Below are 15,788 nucleotides of genomic sequence, written 5' to 3' on the forward strand. Positions count from 1 at the left end.
TTCCTTCAGGGGATGCAGATCCCTCCCTTGGATCTCACCTGCACCACAGCAGGAACCAAGATCAGCTCCAGAAAATTAAATTCCTTAACTCCAGCCACCCCTCTGCCCAAAGGTACTGTTGGGTCATTGTACAGAGTGTGCCCCTGTGAGTTCCAAGTGTGAATGGGGTGAAATCCTCCTGTCCTTGGTGCTCCTCTTCATTTCTTGACACACCTCCCTTGTCTGAACTGTCTTACCTCTGCCTGCCACTGCCTCTGTGGGCTGTTCCCCCCTGTGACTGGGACACTCTTTTCTTTGGCTTGTCTTTCATTTGACCCAAGACTTCCCGTACAATCTCCAGGTCAAAAGAGGCATACTGTAGAATGTGTACCTTGTCGAGTACAATTAGGAGAATATGTTGTCACATAAGCCCTCCCCCCCTCCCCCGGCAAGTATAAAAAGAGTGATAAAGAAGACAAGGGTCAAATATGCCAAAGGTGCCTGAGATGTTGTCTAGGATGAGCACTGAAGAGTGTCTGTGGGATCAGGAAGTATGGATATTAATGGTGGCCTTGACAAGGCCAATTACAGTGGAGTGATTGGAACAGAAGCTCCATTGAAGGCGGTTGAGGAGAGAATATCTCAGCAGAATTTGAAGCAGTTTTGCTTTGAAGGGCAACCAGTAATGTGCCAGTAGCTGCAGAATGGGGTGGTGGCAGAGGGTGGGTTTCCCCCTTTGCTGTGGAATGCCCCGATGTAGAGGGAGCAGGTGCTGGTTCAGGAGAGAGGGGTGGTAATTGCAGGCGCAAAGTCCCTGAGAAGGTGCAAGGCATGGGATCCTGGGCAGAGGTGAGGGGCTGTGTGCAGTCAAGGAGCACGTGTGCCGAGGGGCAGCAGAGTGACAGGGCAGAAACAGGCAGTTTGGAAAGTTTGAGAAATCCCACGGGATTGCTTCAGTCTTCTCCACGAATTATTGGGGGTGGGGGCGGGGGGGGGAGACTGGTGGTCATTAGCATGGAGGAGGGTTGCCAGTGTGTAATGTAGTATTGTAGGTGAGAGTGAAAATGAAAAGCAATTCTCCCCTGGTCATGGATTTAAGATAAAACAATTCCGTAAAGTTTCAGAGTTTCGTCCTCAGTGCTGAGGTGCTCAGATACAAGGCAGGGGGTGAGTAGGGAGGAGGGTGCAAGGAGCACAGGAGGTGTGTTTGTGGGGGACAGTTTCCAGCCCTGGGTCCGCGGAGTAAGGAGGGGCCTGGCGGATGGTGTGGAAGGATGTGTGGTCGGTGAGCTGGCGGTTTCCAGGAGGTTGGGGCTATCAATGCAGGGGCACTAGAGCGAGGCAGCTGGAGGACAGGACGCCGTGTTGGGGGTGATGAGAGGGAGGAATGCTATACACCATGAGGGCCGCGGTCTTCCTGATGCCCAGGGCGTGACCGTGGGCAGGGGGATGCTCGGGTGGGGAGAAGAACATCGCTGAGGTCGGAGAGGCTCCGGGGTGACCGGCTGAGCCTCGCGGGCACTGAGGTCGCCGGGACGGATCGGAAGAGTGAGGGCTGAGAGGAGCACAGTTCAGTGTGCCACGGGACGAGGGCGTTCACAGGCCGGGGTGTTAGACCTTCGCGGTCTCCTAGGAGTTTCGACTCGCCCAGGAAACAACAAGAGTCGGAAGCCGATGCAAAACGCAAGAGGTTTATTGAAGGCCGGTGCACCGGGGCTCCTTGGTCCTCACGCAGGAGGCCGGAGAAGGAACCCCCCCAGGGCGTGAACATGTATTTTTATAGGTCTCAATTTCCTGTTATGCAAAGTGTGGATTCAATTGTGATTTTTAATGATAGGTTCTTAGCCTCTGTTCGGACCAGAGAGGGAACCTGTCCCAGGCTTCCTGATTGGTTCTTTGACAGATACCTTTTTTACATTTTGTTTATCTCCCTCCTTCTCGGAAGGGGGCCGGACATCCTGGAAATTCACCCATTGTCTAAGAAGCCCCTATTGTCTGGAGAATTCTTAATCATTAGCTGGAACAATGTCCCTCGAGTCCCACATTTCCCCCTTTTTCTTGTGACTATTGATTCCAATCATGGAATCTCAATCTTCTGTTCGTAAACTTTGGTACTGTTGTCTTAGCATTAGAACTTGTACAGTACTGATACGTTCTCTAATAAATGTTATCAAGTGATTTAGAATACATGGTCCAAAAGTTAAAATCAACAATAAAACAATAAGAGGTCCCAACAGAGTAGAGATTAAGGTGGTAAACCAGGGGGATTTATCAAACCATGATTGAAACCATCCTTTTTCGTTTTCTCTCTCCCTTTGCCTTTTATCTAAGCGTTCCCTTAGTTTATCCATGGTTTTGGTAATGGTTCCTGAATGATCAATATAAAAGCAACATTCTTCTTTTAGAGCGGCGCATAATCCCCCTTCCTTAAGAAACAGCAAATCTAGGCCTCTTCTATTCTGCAACACCACTTCTGAAAGTGAGGTGAGTGATTCCTTTAGTTGAGTTATGGAACTTTCTAATGCTCGAAGGTCGATGTCTACAGCCTGTCTTAAACTTGCATAATACTGGGGTTGTTGTATGAGGGCTGTGGTTCCTGTTCCTATCCCAGCAGTTATTCCTAGTCCTAGGAGCATGGCCAACGTGAGGGTTATAGGTTCTCTTTTCCATCTTTTTCTTCCCTCGTATTCATCTAGAAAGGATGAATCCGAATGATAGATAAGTCTAGGAACTAATTGCACTAGTACACAAAAATCAGCTGAAGTGTTGAGAACTTCCAGAGAAACACAAGGGGTTAGCCCCGTGTTACATGCCCACCATCCATCTTGGGGAGGTACAAGATATCCCGAGCCTGAAGGGAGGCTAAAATCATGACAAAGGTGTCGATGGGACTGGGGAGGTGCTCCTACACAAGTACCATTTCCAAAAACCGAAGACAGAGTTAATTTACTGTTCCCTTCCTGTTTCCATCGACAATGGTCCGGGGAGCTGACATTAGTATAATTAGAACTATATCCTATAGCATCATAGTAAGGGGGAGGGGCAGCATAACAAAGCCAACATGATTTTGTAGCCTCCGGGTTTGTAGCATTAAGGACCGTAAAAGCTGCCTGCACCAAAGAAAGCATTCTATCCTGGGGGGTTCCGGGCTTAATTGTTGTCTCTTTCAGCCCAGAGGTCCCGTTATTTTTAGGGGCTGGGGGTAACAGGGGGGGGGCCAAGTACAGGGTTTGGGGGTAACAGGGCGGGGCCAAGTACAGGGTTTGGGCCTATCGACACAGGAGCGGGAGTCTCAATTTTTAGCTTAAGGGTCATCAATATTCCCAAATCATATCCATTCTTGTAAAATCTAATGCCCCATGAATGGCCATTTATCCATTCTTTATCTCTTTTTCCAGGATTACTAAAGGAAATTTTGAGGGGGTGGCACCATCCTGAACATTCGGGGGCGACAGATTGGGGACCCCTATAAGAAGTATGAGTATAGTTGGCTGTTACTGTAATAAAATCCCAAGTTGAGGTGGGTCTCCAATAAGTATCTCCTGTGGTTTCACATCCCCAGTTTTGGCAATAAAAATTTTCGGTTCCCCCACATTTATAATTCAGGGATCGGGGGCGATGGAACCCGGGGCATACATAGAAGGAGAGGGTTCTGAGCCAACTTCTTCGGACCTGATTTTTACAACCCTCTCCAGAGTAATCAGCTCTAGTTAGAAGTTCGGACGGAGCATTATGCTGATCATAATAACCCTCTAGATCCCAATAGGGAGCTCCTATGGCCAGTTTACAGACATCAGGAAAAAGGTCTGGCCACCAGGTCCAGGGAGGTGCAGTATGGCTAATGGACCAGGTTACATCTCCAGTTTGAGAAATTACCTGCCAAGTTAGACGTTGGGGCAGGTGAGGGCTAAAATCACTTACAGTCAGTAAAGGCAGTAAAATCAAAATTATAAGTCTTAGGTTCGTAGAAGCTTGAGTTTGAGCGGGTTGTCGGTTCTTTGGGCCCGCCATCCTGATGATGCCGTCGCTGGTGCAGCTTTCACGTGTGAAGCATGAATCCAGGCAGCGATGCCGTCCACTTTTATGGCCGTTGGGCTGGTGAGGAGGACGGTGTATGGTCCTTTCCATCGAGGTTCCAACGTCTGGGTTCGATGCCGACGGACGTATACGGAGTCTCCGACTTGGAAAAGATGAGTTTCTCCCAGTGTTCCCGGTTGGTAGGCCTCGGCGAGTTGGGACCATATCTCCTTTTGGACCAGTTGGAGTCCCAATAGCCTAGCATACAAGTCAGTGTTATTTTGACAGTCTGGTTTTATTTCTTCTCCTAAGGTGAGAAGAGGAGGTGGGGCCCCGTATAGTACCTCAAAAGGAGTAAGATGGTATCGGGAAGGTGTATTCCTAACCCGAAACAGGGCTAAAGGAAGGAGCACCGTCCAATCTGTACCGCCAGTCTCCAAGGACAATTTAGTTAGGGTCTCTTTTAGAGTTCTATTCATTCTTTCTACCTGACCTGAACTCTGGGGTCTATATGCACAATGTAATTTCCAATCAGTTCCCAAATATCTGGCCACATCCTGACTTACCTGGGCGACGAAGGCCGGACCATTGTTGGACCCTATTACCTTTGGCGCCCCAAATCGAGGAAAAATTTCTTCTAGGATCTTTTTGGCTACCACAGCAGCTGTTCCTTTCTTCGTTGGGAAGGCTTCTATCCATCCTGAAAAAGTATCTATAAAAACCAGGAGGTATTTATTACCGTACCTTCCAGGACGTACTTCGGTAAAGTCCACCTCCCAGTAAGTTCCTGGGCGGTCTCCCCTGAGCCTTTTTCTAATTTCAAGTTTTCCCTTGTGAGCATTTACCTGCTGACATGGAACACATTCCTGTACAATTTGTTCAGCTAATTTCATCAATCCAGGGGTTCCGTACCTGGTTTTATGTAACAGGGATATCATTTTTTTAGTCCCCAGATGTGTCCATCTATGAATCTGTTGTAACATGGATTCTGCTTGCTGAGGGGACAAAGTTCCTTTTGTTGTGGCCGGGATGATTTCCTCGTCGCGGCCTGGTTTTTCAGGAACTTTATCTGACAGTCCTAAAATGACTTCTCCCGATGCTATTTCTCGGGCCACTTGGTCAGCCATATTATTACCCCTAGTTATTGGGGTATTGTCTTTCTGGTGTCCAGGGCAGTGAATGATGCTAACTTTAGTGGGAAGCATGAGTGCAGCCAATAGAGCCACAATTTCGTCTTTGTTTTTAATTTCTCTGCCACTTGAGGTTAGCAACCCTCTCTGTTGGTAGATGGCACCGTGGATATGAGCGGTAGCAAATGCATATCTACTGTCCGTTGTAGATGTTTACCTTTTTATTCTCTGCCATCTCCAATGCCCTTGTCATGGCAATTAATTCAGCTCGTTGGGCTGAGGTCCCTTGTGGTAGCGCAGCTGCCCAGATGACTTGTTTTCCGTCTACCACGGCTGCTCCAGCTCGACGCTTACCTCCTTCCAGGAAACTGCTCCCATCAGTAAACCAAGTAAAATCAGCATCAGGAAGGGGTAGGTCCGTCAGATCAGGTCTACTACCGTGTGCTGCAGCCAACACTTCCTGACAATCATGGATGATGGTGGAGCCTTCTAAATCGGGATCAGGTAGCAAGGTAGCTGGATTGAGTCCTGTGGCTGGAGCAAACTTGATGCGATCTGAGTTTAGCAACAGGGTTTGGTAATGGGTCATCCTGGTATTAGTTAGCCACCTACCCAGTGGTTGACGGATTACATTCTCCAGGGCATGAGGAGCTGTTATCGTTAGATTTTGTCCTAAAGTTAGTTTGTCAGCATCTTTGACCAGGGCGGCTACTGCACCGATTATCTTTAAACAGGTGGGCCATCCTGATGCCACAGGGTCCAATTATTTTGACAAATAAGCAACTGGGCGATTCCAGGGACCCAATTTCTGAGTCAATACTCCTTTTGCAATGCCCTTATTTTCGGCCACATATAAATGAAAAGGTTTGGTTACATCTGGCAGTCCTAGGGCTGGAGCTGAAAGTAAAGCTCGTTTGATTTGGTCAAAAGCCCGTTGTTCCTTTTTGCCCCAAACGAAAGGAGTGCTGTTTTTGGTTAGGGGGTACAATGGGGCCGCCAGCTCAGCAAACCCTGGAATCCATAGTCTACAGAATCCGGCCGTCCCCAAAAATTCTCTAACCTGCCTGGCGTTTTTGGGAGCCGGAATTTGGGCCACCGTATCCTTTCTGCTCTCCGTGAGCCATCTTTGTCCCCCTTTTAACAGGTACCCCAGGTAACTGACCTGTTGTTGGCATATTTGTGCTTTCTTGGCTGAGGCTCTATATCCCAGGGTTCCGAGCTCTGTTAACAGTTTTTCAGTTCCCTTGATACAATCTTCCTGGGTTTCAGCAGCTAATAAGATGTCATCAACATATTGAAGTAACGTTACCTGTGGATTTGATTCTCTATATGATGCTAAATCCTGATGAAGAGCTTCATCGAAGATGGTAGGGGAGTTCTTAAATCCCTGAGGTAAACGAGTCCATGTCAGTTGGCCAGATATCCCTGATGCTGGGTCCTTCCATTCGAAGGCAAAGTAGGGCTGGCTGAGGGGAGAAAGTCTTAGGCAGAAAAAAGCATCCTTAAGGTCCAAAACAGTATACCATGTATGTTGGGGCGGAAGAGTGCTTAAGAGATTATAAGGATTTGGTACTGTGGGGTGGAGGTCCGCCACTCGTTTATTTACCTCACGCAGGTCTTGTACTGGTCGATAATCATTAGTTCCCGGTTTCTTAACTGGCAGGAGAGGGGTATTCCACGCGGATTGACATCTTACCAGAATACCCAATTCCAGCAAACTCTGTATGTGAGGACGGATGCCGTCTTTGGCTTCCTTACTCATGGGGTATTGACGAACTGTTATTGGGGTGGCAGTTGCCTTGAGTTCCACTAGTACTGGGGGCCGATTTTTAGCCATCCCCATACCGGCGGTTTCTGTCCAGGCTTGCGGGAACCGAGTTACCCAGTCTGTGACATTAACTCGTGGAGATGAAGGTTTTTCATATAATTTATATTCATCTTCCAATCTCATAGTCAATATTTGGGGTAACCTTCCCTTACTGTCAGTTATGGTGGGACCTTCCGGTTGGAAGTGAATTTGAGCCCCCACTTTGGAGAGCAAGTCTCTTCCCAGCAAAGGATAGGGGCATTCCGGAATAATCAAAAATGAATGGGTTACTCGTCCAATCCCAAGATCTACTGTCCTTCGTGTGGTCCATGAATATTGTTTATTCCCAGTGGCTCCTTGTACCCATGACCTTTTAGCTAAGATAGGACCTTTTGAGTGGAGAAGGACGGAGTGCTGGGCTCCGGTATCTACCAAAAATTGAACAGGTTCCCCCTCCACTTTAAGAGTTACCCGGGGCTCAGGGAGAGGGTTCGAGCCCTGACTTTCCTAGTCTTCTTCTTCCAATGTTAAGATTTTGTTTCTGGTTGGCCTTCCTCCATTCTTTTTCTTAGGGCATTCTCTCGCCCAATGTCCTTTTTCTTTACAGTAGGCACATTGGTCCTTGTCTAATGGCCGCCTTCTGTCTGCCGTTCGCCCTTCCTGCCTATTTCTATCCCCTATATTTCTTCCTCCAACCACAGTGGCCAGTATCTTACTTAAATTCCTCTCCTGTCTCTTATCCCGTCTTATTTCACGGGCTTCCTGCTCTTTCTGCTTTCTTTCTTCCTTCTCTTCCTCTGTTTCTCTTTTGTTATATACTTTATCTGCCTCTTTTACTAACTCCTGAAGCGAAAATCCCTGCAAGCCATCTAGCCTCTGTAATTTCTTCTTAATATCAGGGGCCGCTTGATCTATGAAAGCCATTGCTATAGTAGCCCTATGTTCCTCCGAAGTTGGATCATAAGGGGTAAAGCGTCTAAAGGCTTCCATTAAACGTTCCAGGAACACAGTTGGAGATTCCTGGGGCCCCTGAGTGACTTCCCTTACCTTAGCCAAATTAGTGGGCCGTCTGGCCGCTCCATGGAGACCCGCCACCAGAGCCTGGCGATACATTTTCAGGCGCTCCCTACCTTCCGGGGCATTGAAATCCCAGTTTGGCCTGACGAGTGGGAAACCAGCATCAATCTCGTTAGGCAGCTGGGTAGGTTGCCCATTGGCGCCTAATACATTTTTTTTGGCTTCTAAAAGAACCCGTTGCCTCTCCTCAGTCGTTAGGAGAGTCTGAAGCAGCTGCTGACAATCATCCCATGTGGGCTGGTGGGAGAAAACAAGAGATTCTATTAAAGCGGTAAGGGCCTGTGGATTTTCGGAAAAAGTTGGGTTATGCATTTTCCAATTATAAAGATCTGCAGAGGAAAAGGGCCAATATTGGAGAGGTCTATTCCCTTGGCCATCGGGGGGGCCATATTCTCTAAGAGGTAGGGCAGTGGAGTCCGGGGAGATAGCCCTCCGGCTCCTAGTGCCCACTGAGGGACCCTTTCTTCTTCCATCATGGATGGTCCCCTTGGTGCCGAGGGCAGTGGAGCTGGGGGTCCTCTAGGTGGTAGGGGATTTGGGGCCGGAGGATAAGGGGGTGGGGAATCCAAAAGAAGCAAATCGGACTGCAGGTCAGGATAAATCGCTTTTGGTGGATCTGGGGCGCCGGGTAGCTTTTCCGTGTTGGGGTTTTTCTTTAGGGCTAATATCTCCGACGCTGCTGATGTGTGCGCGGACGTACCTGTTGAGGAAACAAAGGGTCGGACCCACGGAGGTGGGGAGAGAATTAAATCTTCCCAGACCAAGACATATGGTACTTGGTCTGGATGTCCGTGGGGTCTTATATTAAATATCTTAGACTTCAGCAACCTAATCTTGTCTAATAAAAAGGATCCTTCAGGGGGCCATCCTATCTGAAATGTTGGCCATTCAGAGGCACACAAAGTCTGCCACTTTCCTTTCTTCACCTCTACTGAAAAATTATGGGCTCTGGCCCGAACTTCGGTCCAATGGCTTAGGGTAAGGGAAAGAGGAGTCGTCATAGTTTGTCCCATTGTCGTCCGTCAGAGAAGAAGAATAGACCACAATACAGAAACAGTTAAAACTCCACGAAACACATATACGTATGGGCCACCGCGAGCTCGCTTCAAAACCGAAACCTCTTCAGATGGCAGTTGTCACAAAGGGAACTGCCGAAACCGAGTGAAGGGGAGACAGAGTTTGCCTCTCCTTCCAGATGAGCCACCAGGGCGTCCCCTAGGGCTCATGGACGCCGGCTATTCCGGCGATACAGAGGTCCGATACAGATTCCACAATAAGCCGATTCTTACGGCCTTCCTCCGATAATGGCCCACAAAGAACAAGGGACAAACAGACAATCAAGCTCGAGCTTACCTGGTACCTCCAACTCCCGATGTTCTCGTGGTCCGGGGCGAGTGGAATCCCGGACAAGCCCCCAAATGTTAGACCTTCGCGGTCTCCTAGGAGTTTCGACTCGCCCAGGAAACAACAAGAGTCGGAAGCCGATGCAAAACGCAAGAGGTTTATTGAAGGCCGGTGCACCGGGGCTCCTTGGTCCTCACGCAGGAGGCCGGAGAAGGAACCCCCCCAGGGCGTGAACATGTATTTTTATAGGTCTCAATTTCCTGTTATGCAAAGTGTGGATTCAATTGTGATTTTTAATGATAGGTTCTTAGCCTCTGTTCGGACCAGAGAGGGAACCTGTCCCAGGCTTCCTGATTGGTTCTTTGACAGATACCTTTTTTACATTTTGTTTATCTCCCTCCTTCTCGGAAGGGGGCCGGACATCCTGGAAATTCACCCATTGTCTAAGAAGCCCCTATTGTCTGGAGAGTTCTTAATCATTAGCTGGAACAATGTCCCTCGAGTCCCACAGGGGGTGGGCGGGAGGAGAATGACCAGGGGACTGGTACCAGTCCCGCATGTGGTAGGGGGGCGGGTGCTGAGGCAGTGGGCGACAGGACCCGGACAATGCCCGAGATAGACCATCTAGCGGACCGGGACGAGGAGCCTGGCACGAAACTCACTGGGCTCCCGCGCGCAGGCCCACAACCCGCCAATCGGATCACAGCCCCGCCCTCCTGGCGCCGGATCTTCCCGGGCGCCCTGACTTCCTGCCGCCGTTGCTACGGTTGCGGGGGCGGGACTAGAGGGGAGGCTGCACTACCAAGGATGGTTCCGCCGGCAATCGGAACGGTTCCCTTCCTTTCTGTGGTCCTTACTGGCGTCAGCCTTAGTTTTGGCACCCACGTTCTCTAGTGGTCGGCGCGGAAAACCAGCAGAAAGCATGCATTTTCTTCCGTGCTTATGGCGTTCGGTTTCTCTGGTCTGCAGGTGGCAGTGTTGCGCCGTGCACCCGCTCGGCCCGTTTCTCCCCCGCCCTTCGCGCTTGAAAAAACTCCGCGGAGCTATTTTTTTTTTTTTTTTTTTTTTTTTTTTTTTTGCGGAGCACAGGCTCCGGACGCGCAGGCCCAGCGGCCATGGCTCACGGGCCCAGCCACTCCGCGGCACGTGGGATCTTCCCGGCTCGGGGCACGAACCCGTGTCCCCTGCATCGGCAGGCGGACTCTCAACCACTGCGCCACCAGGGAAGCCCGGAGCTATTTTTTTAACTGCAAGAAGTGGCGGATTTTTTCTGCGCCTGCGCCGGTTGGCTGGTTGACGCTAGATCTGTTCCTTTCTTGGAGCCCTTTGTGAAAAGTTTCTGAGCAAAGACAGTTACAATTACAATAAAACAGTATAAGCTACAGTCCCCTCAGCCACGGATGTCCATTAACAGTATTTTGTGATCAATTTTCCCAGAGGCTTTTCTTCAAAATGTGCATTTTAAACATACCAAACTTCATTTTTGCATCGAACCTTAATTTCCCTTTTAAAGGCAGTTGTAGATTTTTAAAAATCATTTTCATATTTTTAGTCCTTTTACTGAAAACTAATGAAAACACAGTCTTAAATGTTGATGTTTTTGCAAATCATTGGTTTTAAGTACATTCACATTGTCGTGCAATCATTACTACCATCCGTCTCCAGAACCCTTTTCATCTGCAAAACTGAAATTCTGTACCAGTTGAAGAATAACTTCATAGTCCCCCCAGCCCCTGGCACCATCATTCTTTCTGTCTCTATGAATTTGACTACTCTTGGTACCTCATATAAGTGGAATCATACAGTATTTGTCCTTTTGTGACTGCGTTATTTCACTTAGCATGTGTCTTCAACGTCCATCCATGTTATAGCATGTGTTAGAATTTCCTTCCTGTGTAGGGCTGAATAATATTCCATAGTGTGAATATGCCACATTTTGTTTATCCATTCATCCATCAATGGACACTTTGGTTGTTTCCACATTTTAGCTATTGTGAATAATGCTGCTATGAACATGGGGATACAAATATCTGTTTGAATCCCTGCTTTCAATTCTTTTGGATGTATACCCAGATGTGGAATTGCTGGATCATATGGTAATTCAATGTTTAATTTTTTTGAGACATCACTGTACTCCCAACATATTTTTTACAAAATCTCCTGCTTGTGACTGTGGTTCTCTCAAGGTTTCATAGAAATGATCTGGAGTAATCGGACCATCTTTAATATTTGATACCTGGATGAGAGCAAACTGTTTGGCATACTGGTCAGCCAAGGAATTTTCTTTTGTCTCATGGGTTTGTTCCCTAGTCTAAACTTTGAATATATAGATAAGACTACATAAAAATAAAATCTGTGCATCTGAAAACCTCAAATATAATTAAAAGGCAAAAAACAGAAAAAGTATTTTCAATATGTATGACAGAATGGGGGGTCAATTTCTACACATACAACTATTAAAGTCAATAAGCTAATTATTTTTAAAACATTAATAAATTCTGGTGAGGATATGAAAACTAAAAATTCTCATAGAATGTCGATGGCAAAACAAATGGGTATTATGTTTTGGCAATGTGCACCAAGAGTGTTAAAATGTTCATGCCATGCCACAACTATTGAAGCTCATGCGCCTAGAGTCCGTGCTCCGCAACAAGAGAAGCCACCACAATGAGAAGCCTGCACACTGCAAGGAAGAGTAGCCCCCGCTCGCCGCAACTAGAGAAAGCCCACGGGCAGCAACGAAGACCCAACGCAGCCCAAAATAAATACATAAAATAATAAAATAAAGTTTTAAAAAATTGTTCATGTCTTTCAATCTACTCCTGGAAATCTATTATAAACAGAGATGGTAAAAATATGTATGTACAAAAATATTATTTTCATTTTTCTGGAGGGATAATCTTTTTTTTTTTTTTTTTTTTTTAGCGGAATGCGGGCCTCTCACTGTGTGGCCTCTCCCGTTGCGGAGCACAGGCTACTCCGGACGCGCAGGCTCAGCGGCCATGGCTCACGGGCCGAGCCGCTCCGCGGCATGTGGGATCTTCCCGGGCCGGGGCACAAACCCGTGTCCCCTGCATCGGCAGGCGGACTCTCAACCACTGCGCCATAATCTTTGAAGAAGGTACAAATGTGTTTTCCTTGTATATATTTTCTTGACTGAATTTCCCTACAAATTACTAGTGTGAGTTCTCTATCAAAAAAGCAGAAATGGGTAGTTGAAGAACAGATATCTGCTGTAAGTTTAAAGAGAACATAGTTATCACACTGAGTCTTGTGGCTAGAAAATCTTTACCTACTACACATTATAGCAAATACTGACAATAGCACCAACAATAATAACAGGATAGCTACAAGTGCCAAGCTAAGAACCTGTTGGGTAATTGATGCTGTACACCACCCATGAGGCAGATGCTATTACTGCCCTCATTTTATGCCTATGAAAACTGTGGCACACAGAGAGTCAGCTGACAAGGGTCTTGGGGTTTCTCAATGAGGGTCCTTACATTCAGGTCCCAGTTCTGTCAGACTGTAGATTGCACACTGGTTTGCAGGATGCCTTCCTGCCCCCAATACAAGAATGAAATAAAATACTCACTGGGAAAGATGGTAAAACAGCCTGCAAAACTTTTTACGAAGTGTATTTATTCACAATAAAATGCTAAATGAAAGGGGGAAAAAGCCACATAGAAAATGGTTCATACACTACACCAGTATTATGACATGATAACATATTTACAAAGAAAAGCACCTGGAAGAAATCAGCTACTTGTTCATTAATTTAACAAATATATATTGAGAACACACTGCCAGGCATTGTTTTGTTAATGCTGCAAATACAATGGTGAGCAAAAACAAAGCAAAAAATATAGCACCTGTCCATAGGACGCTTACATTATATTTCCCTTTGAGGTAAGGGTTCAGTGGTTATTCCTCCTTTCCATCTCAATCATTAAATATACTTTTCCCCCACTCTTTCAGACTATGTATTCTTTTAGGAAGAGAAATGAAAATTTTTTTTCAAGTCTCTTCAAATGATTTTTTTGAACACGTAACTCATGCTATATCTGAGATTAACAAAAGATGGTGAAGTCACACTGCAGTATATGAATCTCATTGTGTTTAAATTGCACCGTTATAGATTAAAAATCTCTAAGGAAATTTATCACAAAGTAGTATTCATGGTCATCAGTGGGTGATGGGACTCTGGCTTAGATATATTTCTTTACTGTATTTAATCTGTCCTCAAAATTTTTTACAGGGAAGTTAAGTGACTGGCGTAACTTACGAATATAGTTATCAGGTTCACGAAACAATAGGGAAAAGCCAAACACAGTACCATTGAGAAGCACAAATACAAGTTGCTAAGGAAACTAGGCAGCCACTTAGCAGAAAACCAATTTGAAAGGCAAAAAAGTTTGGGCTCCGGGGGGAGAATTTTGTCTAGAGGCCCCCGTGAAAGTGCACACTTCAAGTTTGAACCAGTAGACAGTAAGAAAAATCCGCCACTTCTTGCGGTAAAAGGCTCCGCGGAGTTTTTTCAAGCGCGAAGGGCGGGGGAGAAACGGGCCGAGCGGGTGCACGGCGCAACACTGCCACCTGCAGACCAGAGAAACCGAACGCCATAAGCACGGAAGAAAATGCATGCTTTCTGCTGGTTTTCCGCGCCGACCACTAGAGAACGTGGGTGCCGAAACTAAGGCTGACGCCAGTAAGGACCACAGAAAGGAAGGGAACCGTTGCGATTGCCGGCGGAACCATCCTTGGTAGTGCAGCCTCCCCTCTAGTCCCGCCCCCGCAACCGTAGCAACGGCGGCAGGAAGTCAGGGCGCCCGGGAAGATCCGGCGCCAGGAGGGCGGGGCTGTGATCCGATTGGCGGGTTGTGGGCCTGCGCGCGGGAGCTCAGTGAGTTTCGTGCCAGGCTCCTCGTCCCGGTCCGCTAGATGGTCTATCTCGGGCATTGTCCGGGTCCTGTCGCCCACTGCCTCAGCACCCGCCCCCCCACCACGTGCGGGACTGGTACCAGTCCCCTGGTCATTCTCCTCCCGCCCACCCCCGGCCTGTGAACGCCCTCGTCCCGTGGCACACTGAACTGTGCTCCTCTCAGCCCTCACTCTTCCGATCCGTCCCGGCGACCTCAGTGCCCGCGAGGCTCAGCCGGTCACCCCGGAGCCTCTCCGACCTCAGCGATGTTCTTCTCCCCACCCGAGCATCCCCCTGCCCACGGTCACGCCCTGGGCATCAGGAAGACCGCGGCCCTCATGGTGTATAGCATTCCTCCCTCTCATCACCCCCAACACGGCGTCCTGTCCTCCAGCTGCCTCGCTCTAGTGCCCCTGCATTGATAGCCCCAACCTCCTGGAAACCGCCAGCTCACCGACCACACATCCTTCCACACCATCCGCCAGGCCCCTCCTTACTCCGCGGACCCAGGGCTGGAAACTGTCCCCCACAAACACACCTCCTGTGCTCCTTGCACCCTCCTCCCTACTCACCCCCTGCCTTGTATCTGAGCACCTCAGCACTGAGGACGAAACTCTGAAACTTTACGGAATTGTTTTATCTTAAATCCATGACCAGGGGAGAATTGCTTTTCATTTTCACTCTCACCTACAATACTACATTACACACTGGCAACCCTCCTCCATGCTAATGACCACCAGTCTCCCCCCCCCGCCCCCACCCCCAATAATTCGTGGAGAAGACTGAAGCAATCCCGTGGGATTTCTCAAACTTTCCAAACTGCCTGTTTCTGCCCTGTCACTCTGCTGCCCCTCGGCACACGTGCTCCTTGACTGCACACAGCCCCTCACCTCTGCCCAGGATCCCATGCCTTGCACCTTCTCAGGGACTTTGCGCCTGCAATTACCACCCCTCTCTCCTGAACCAGCACCTGCTCCCTCTACATCGGGGCATTCCACAGCAAAGGGGGAAACCCACCCTCTGCCACCACCCCATTCTGCAGCTACTGGCACATTACTGGTTGCCCTTCAAAGCAAAACTGCTTCAAATTCTGCTGAGATATTCTCTCCTCAACCGCCTTCAATGGAGCTTCTGTTCCAATCACTCCACTGTAATTGGCCTTGTCAAGGCCACCATTAATATCCATACTTCCTGATCCCACAGACACTCTTCAGTGCTCATCCTAGACAACATCTCAGGCACCTTTGGCATATTTGACCCTTGTCTTCTTTATCACTCTTTTTATACTTGCCGGGGGAGGGGGGGAGGGCTTATGTGACAACATATTCTCCTAATTGTACTCGACAAGGTACACATTCTACAGTATGCCTCTTTTGACCTGGAGATTGTACGGGAAGTCTTGGGTCAAATGAAAGACAAGCCAAAGAAAAGAGTGTCCCAGTCACAGGGGGGAACAGCCCACAGAGGCAGTGGCAGGCAGAGGTAAGACAGTTCAGACAAGGGAGGTGTGTCA

The 15,788-nt window shown here is 48.1% G+C and overlaps 1 protein-coding gene across 1 annotated transcript; it reads right to left on the minus strand.

Annotated features, from left to right (window-relative positions):
* Positions 1-7,440: 7,440 nt before the first annotated feature.
* LOC137217536 (uncharacterized) lies at positions 7,441-9,882 on the minus strand. Its single transcript, XM_067724506.1, has 2 exons — positions 9,364-9,882; positions 7,441-8,247 (listed from the first exon to the last, which is right to left on the minus strand). Exons 1-2 carry the CDS (start codon positions 9,589-9,591, stop codon positions 7,441-7,443), a joined length of 1,035 nt encoding a protein of 344 aa, XP_067580607.1. The 5' UTR covers positions 9,592-9,882.
* Between the last annotated feature and the right edge of the window lie 5,906 nt (positions 9,883-15,788).

The sequence above is a fragment of the Pseudorca crassidens genome, chromosome X, assembly GCF_039906515.1.
Source record: "Pseudorca crassidens isolate mPseCra1 chromosome X, mPseCra1.hap1, whole genome shotgun sequence".
NCBI classification, from domain to species: Eukaryota; Metazoa; Chordata; class Mammalia; order Artiodactyla; family Delphinidae; genus Pseudorca; species Pseudorca crassidens.

Excerpts from the sequence above, each read along its gene's own strand:
- LOC137217536 (XM_067724506.1), bottom strand. The coding sequence starts at position 9,591 with ATGTTCACGCCCTGGGGGGGTTCCTTCTCCGGCCTCCTGCGTGAGGAC. Across the intron at positions 8,248-9,363 it reads TCGGGAGTTGGAGGTACCAG|CCCACATGGGATGATTGTCA; the intron begins GTAAGCTCGAGC and ends TTCTCCCACCAG.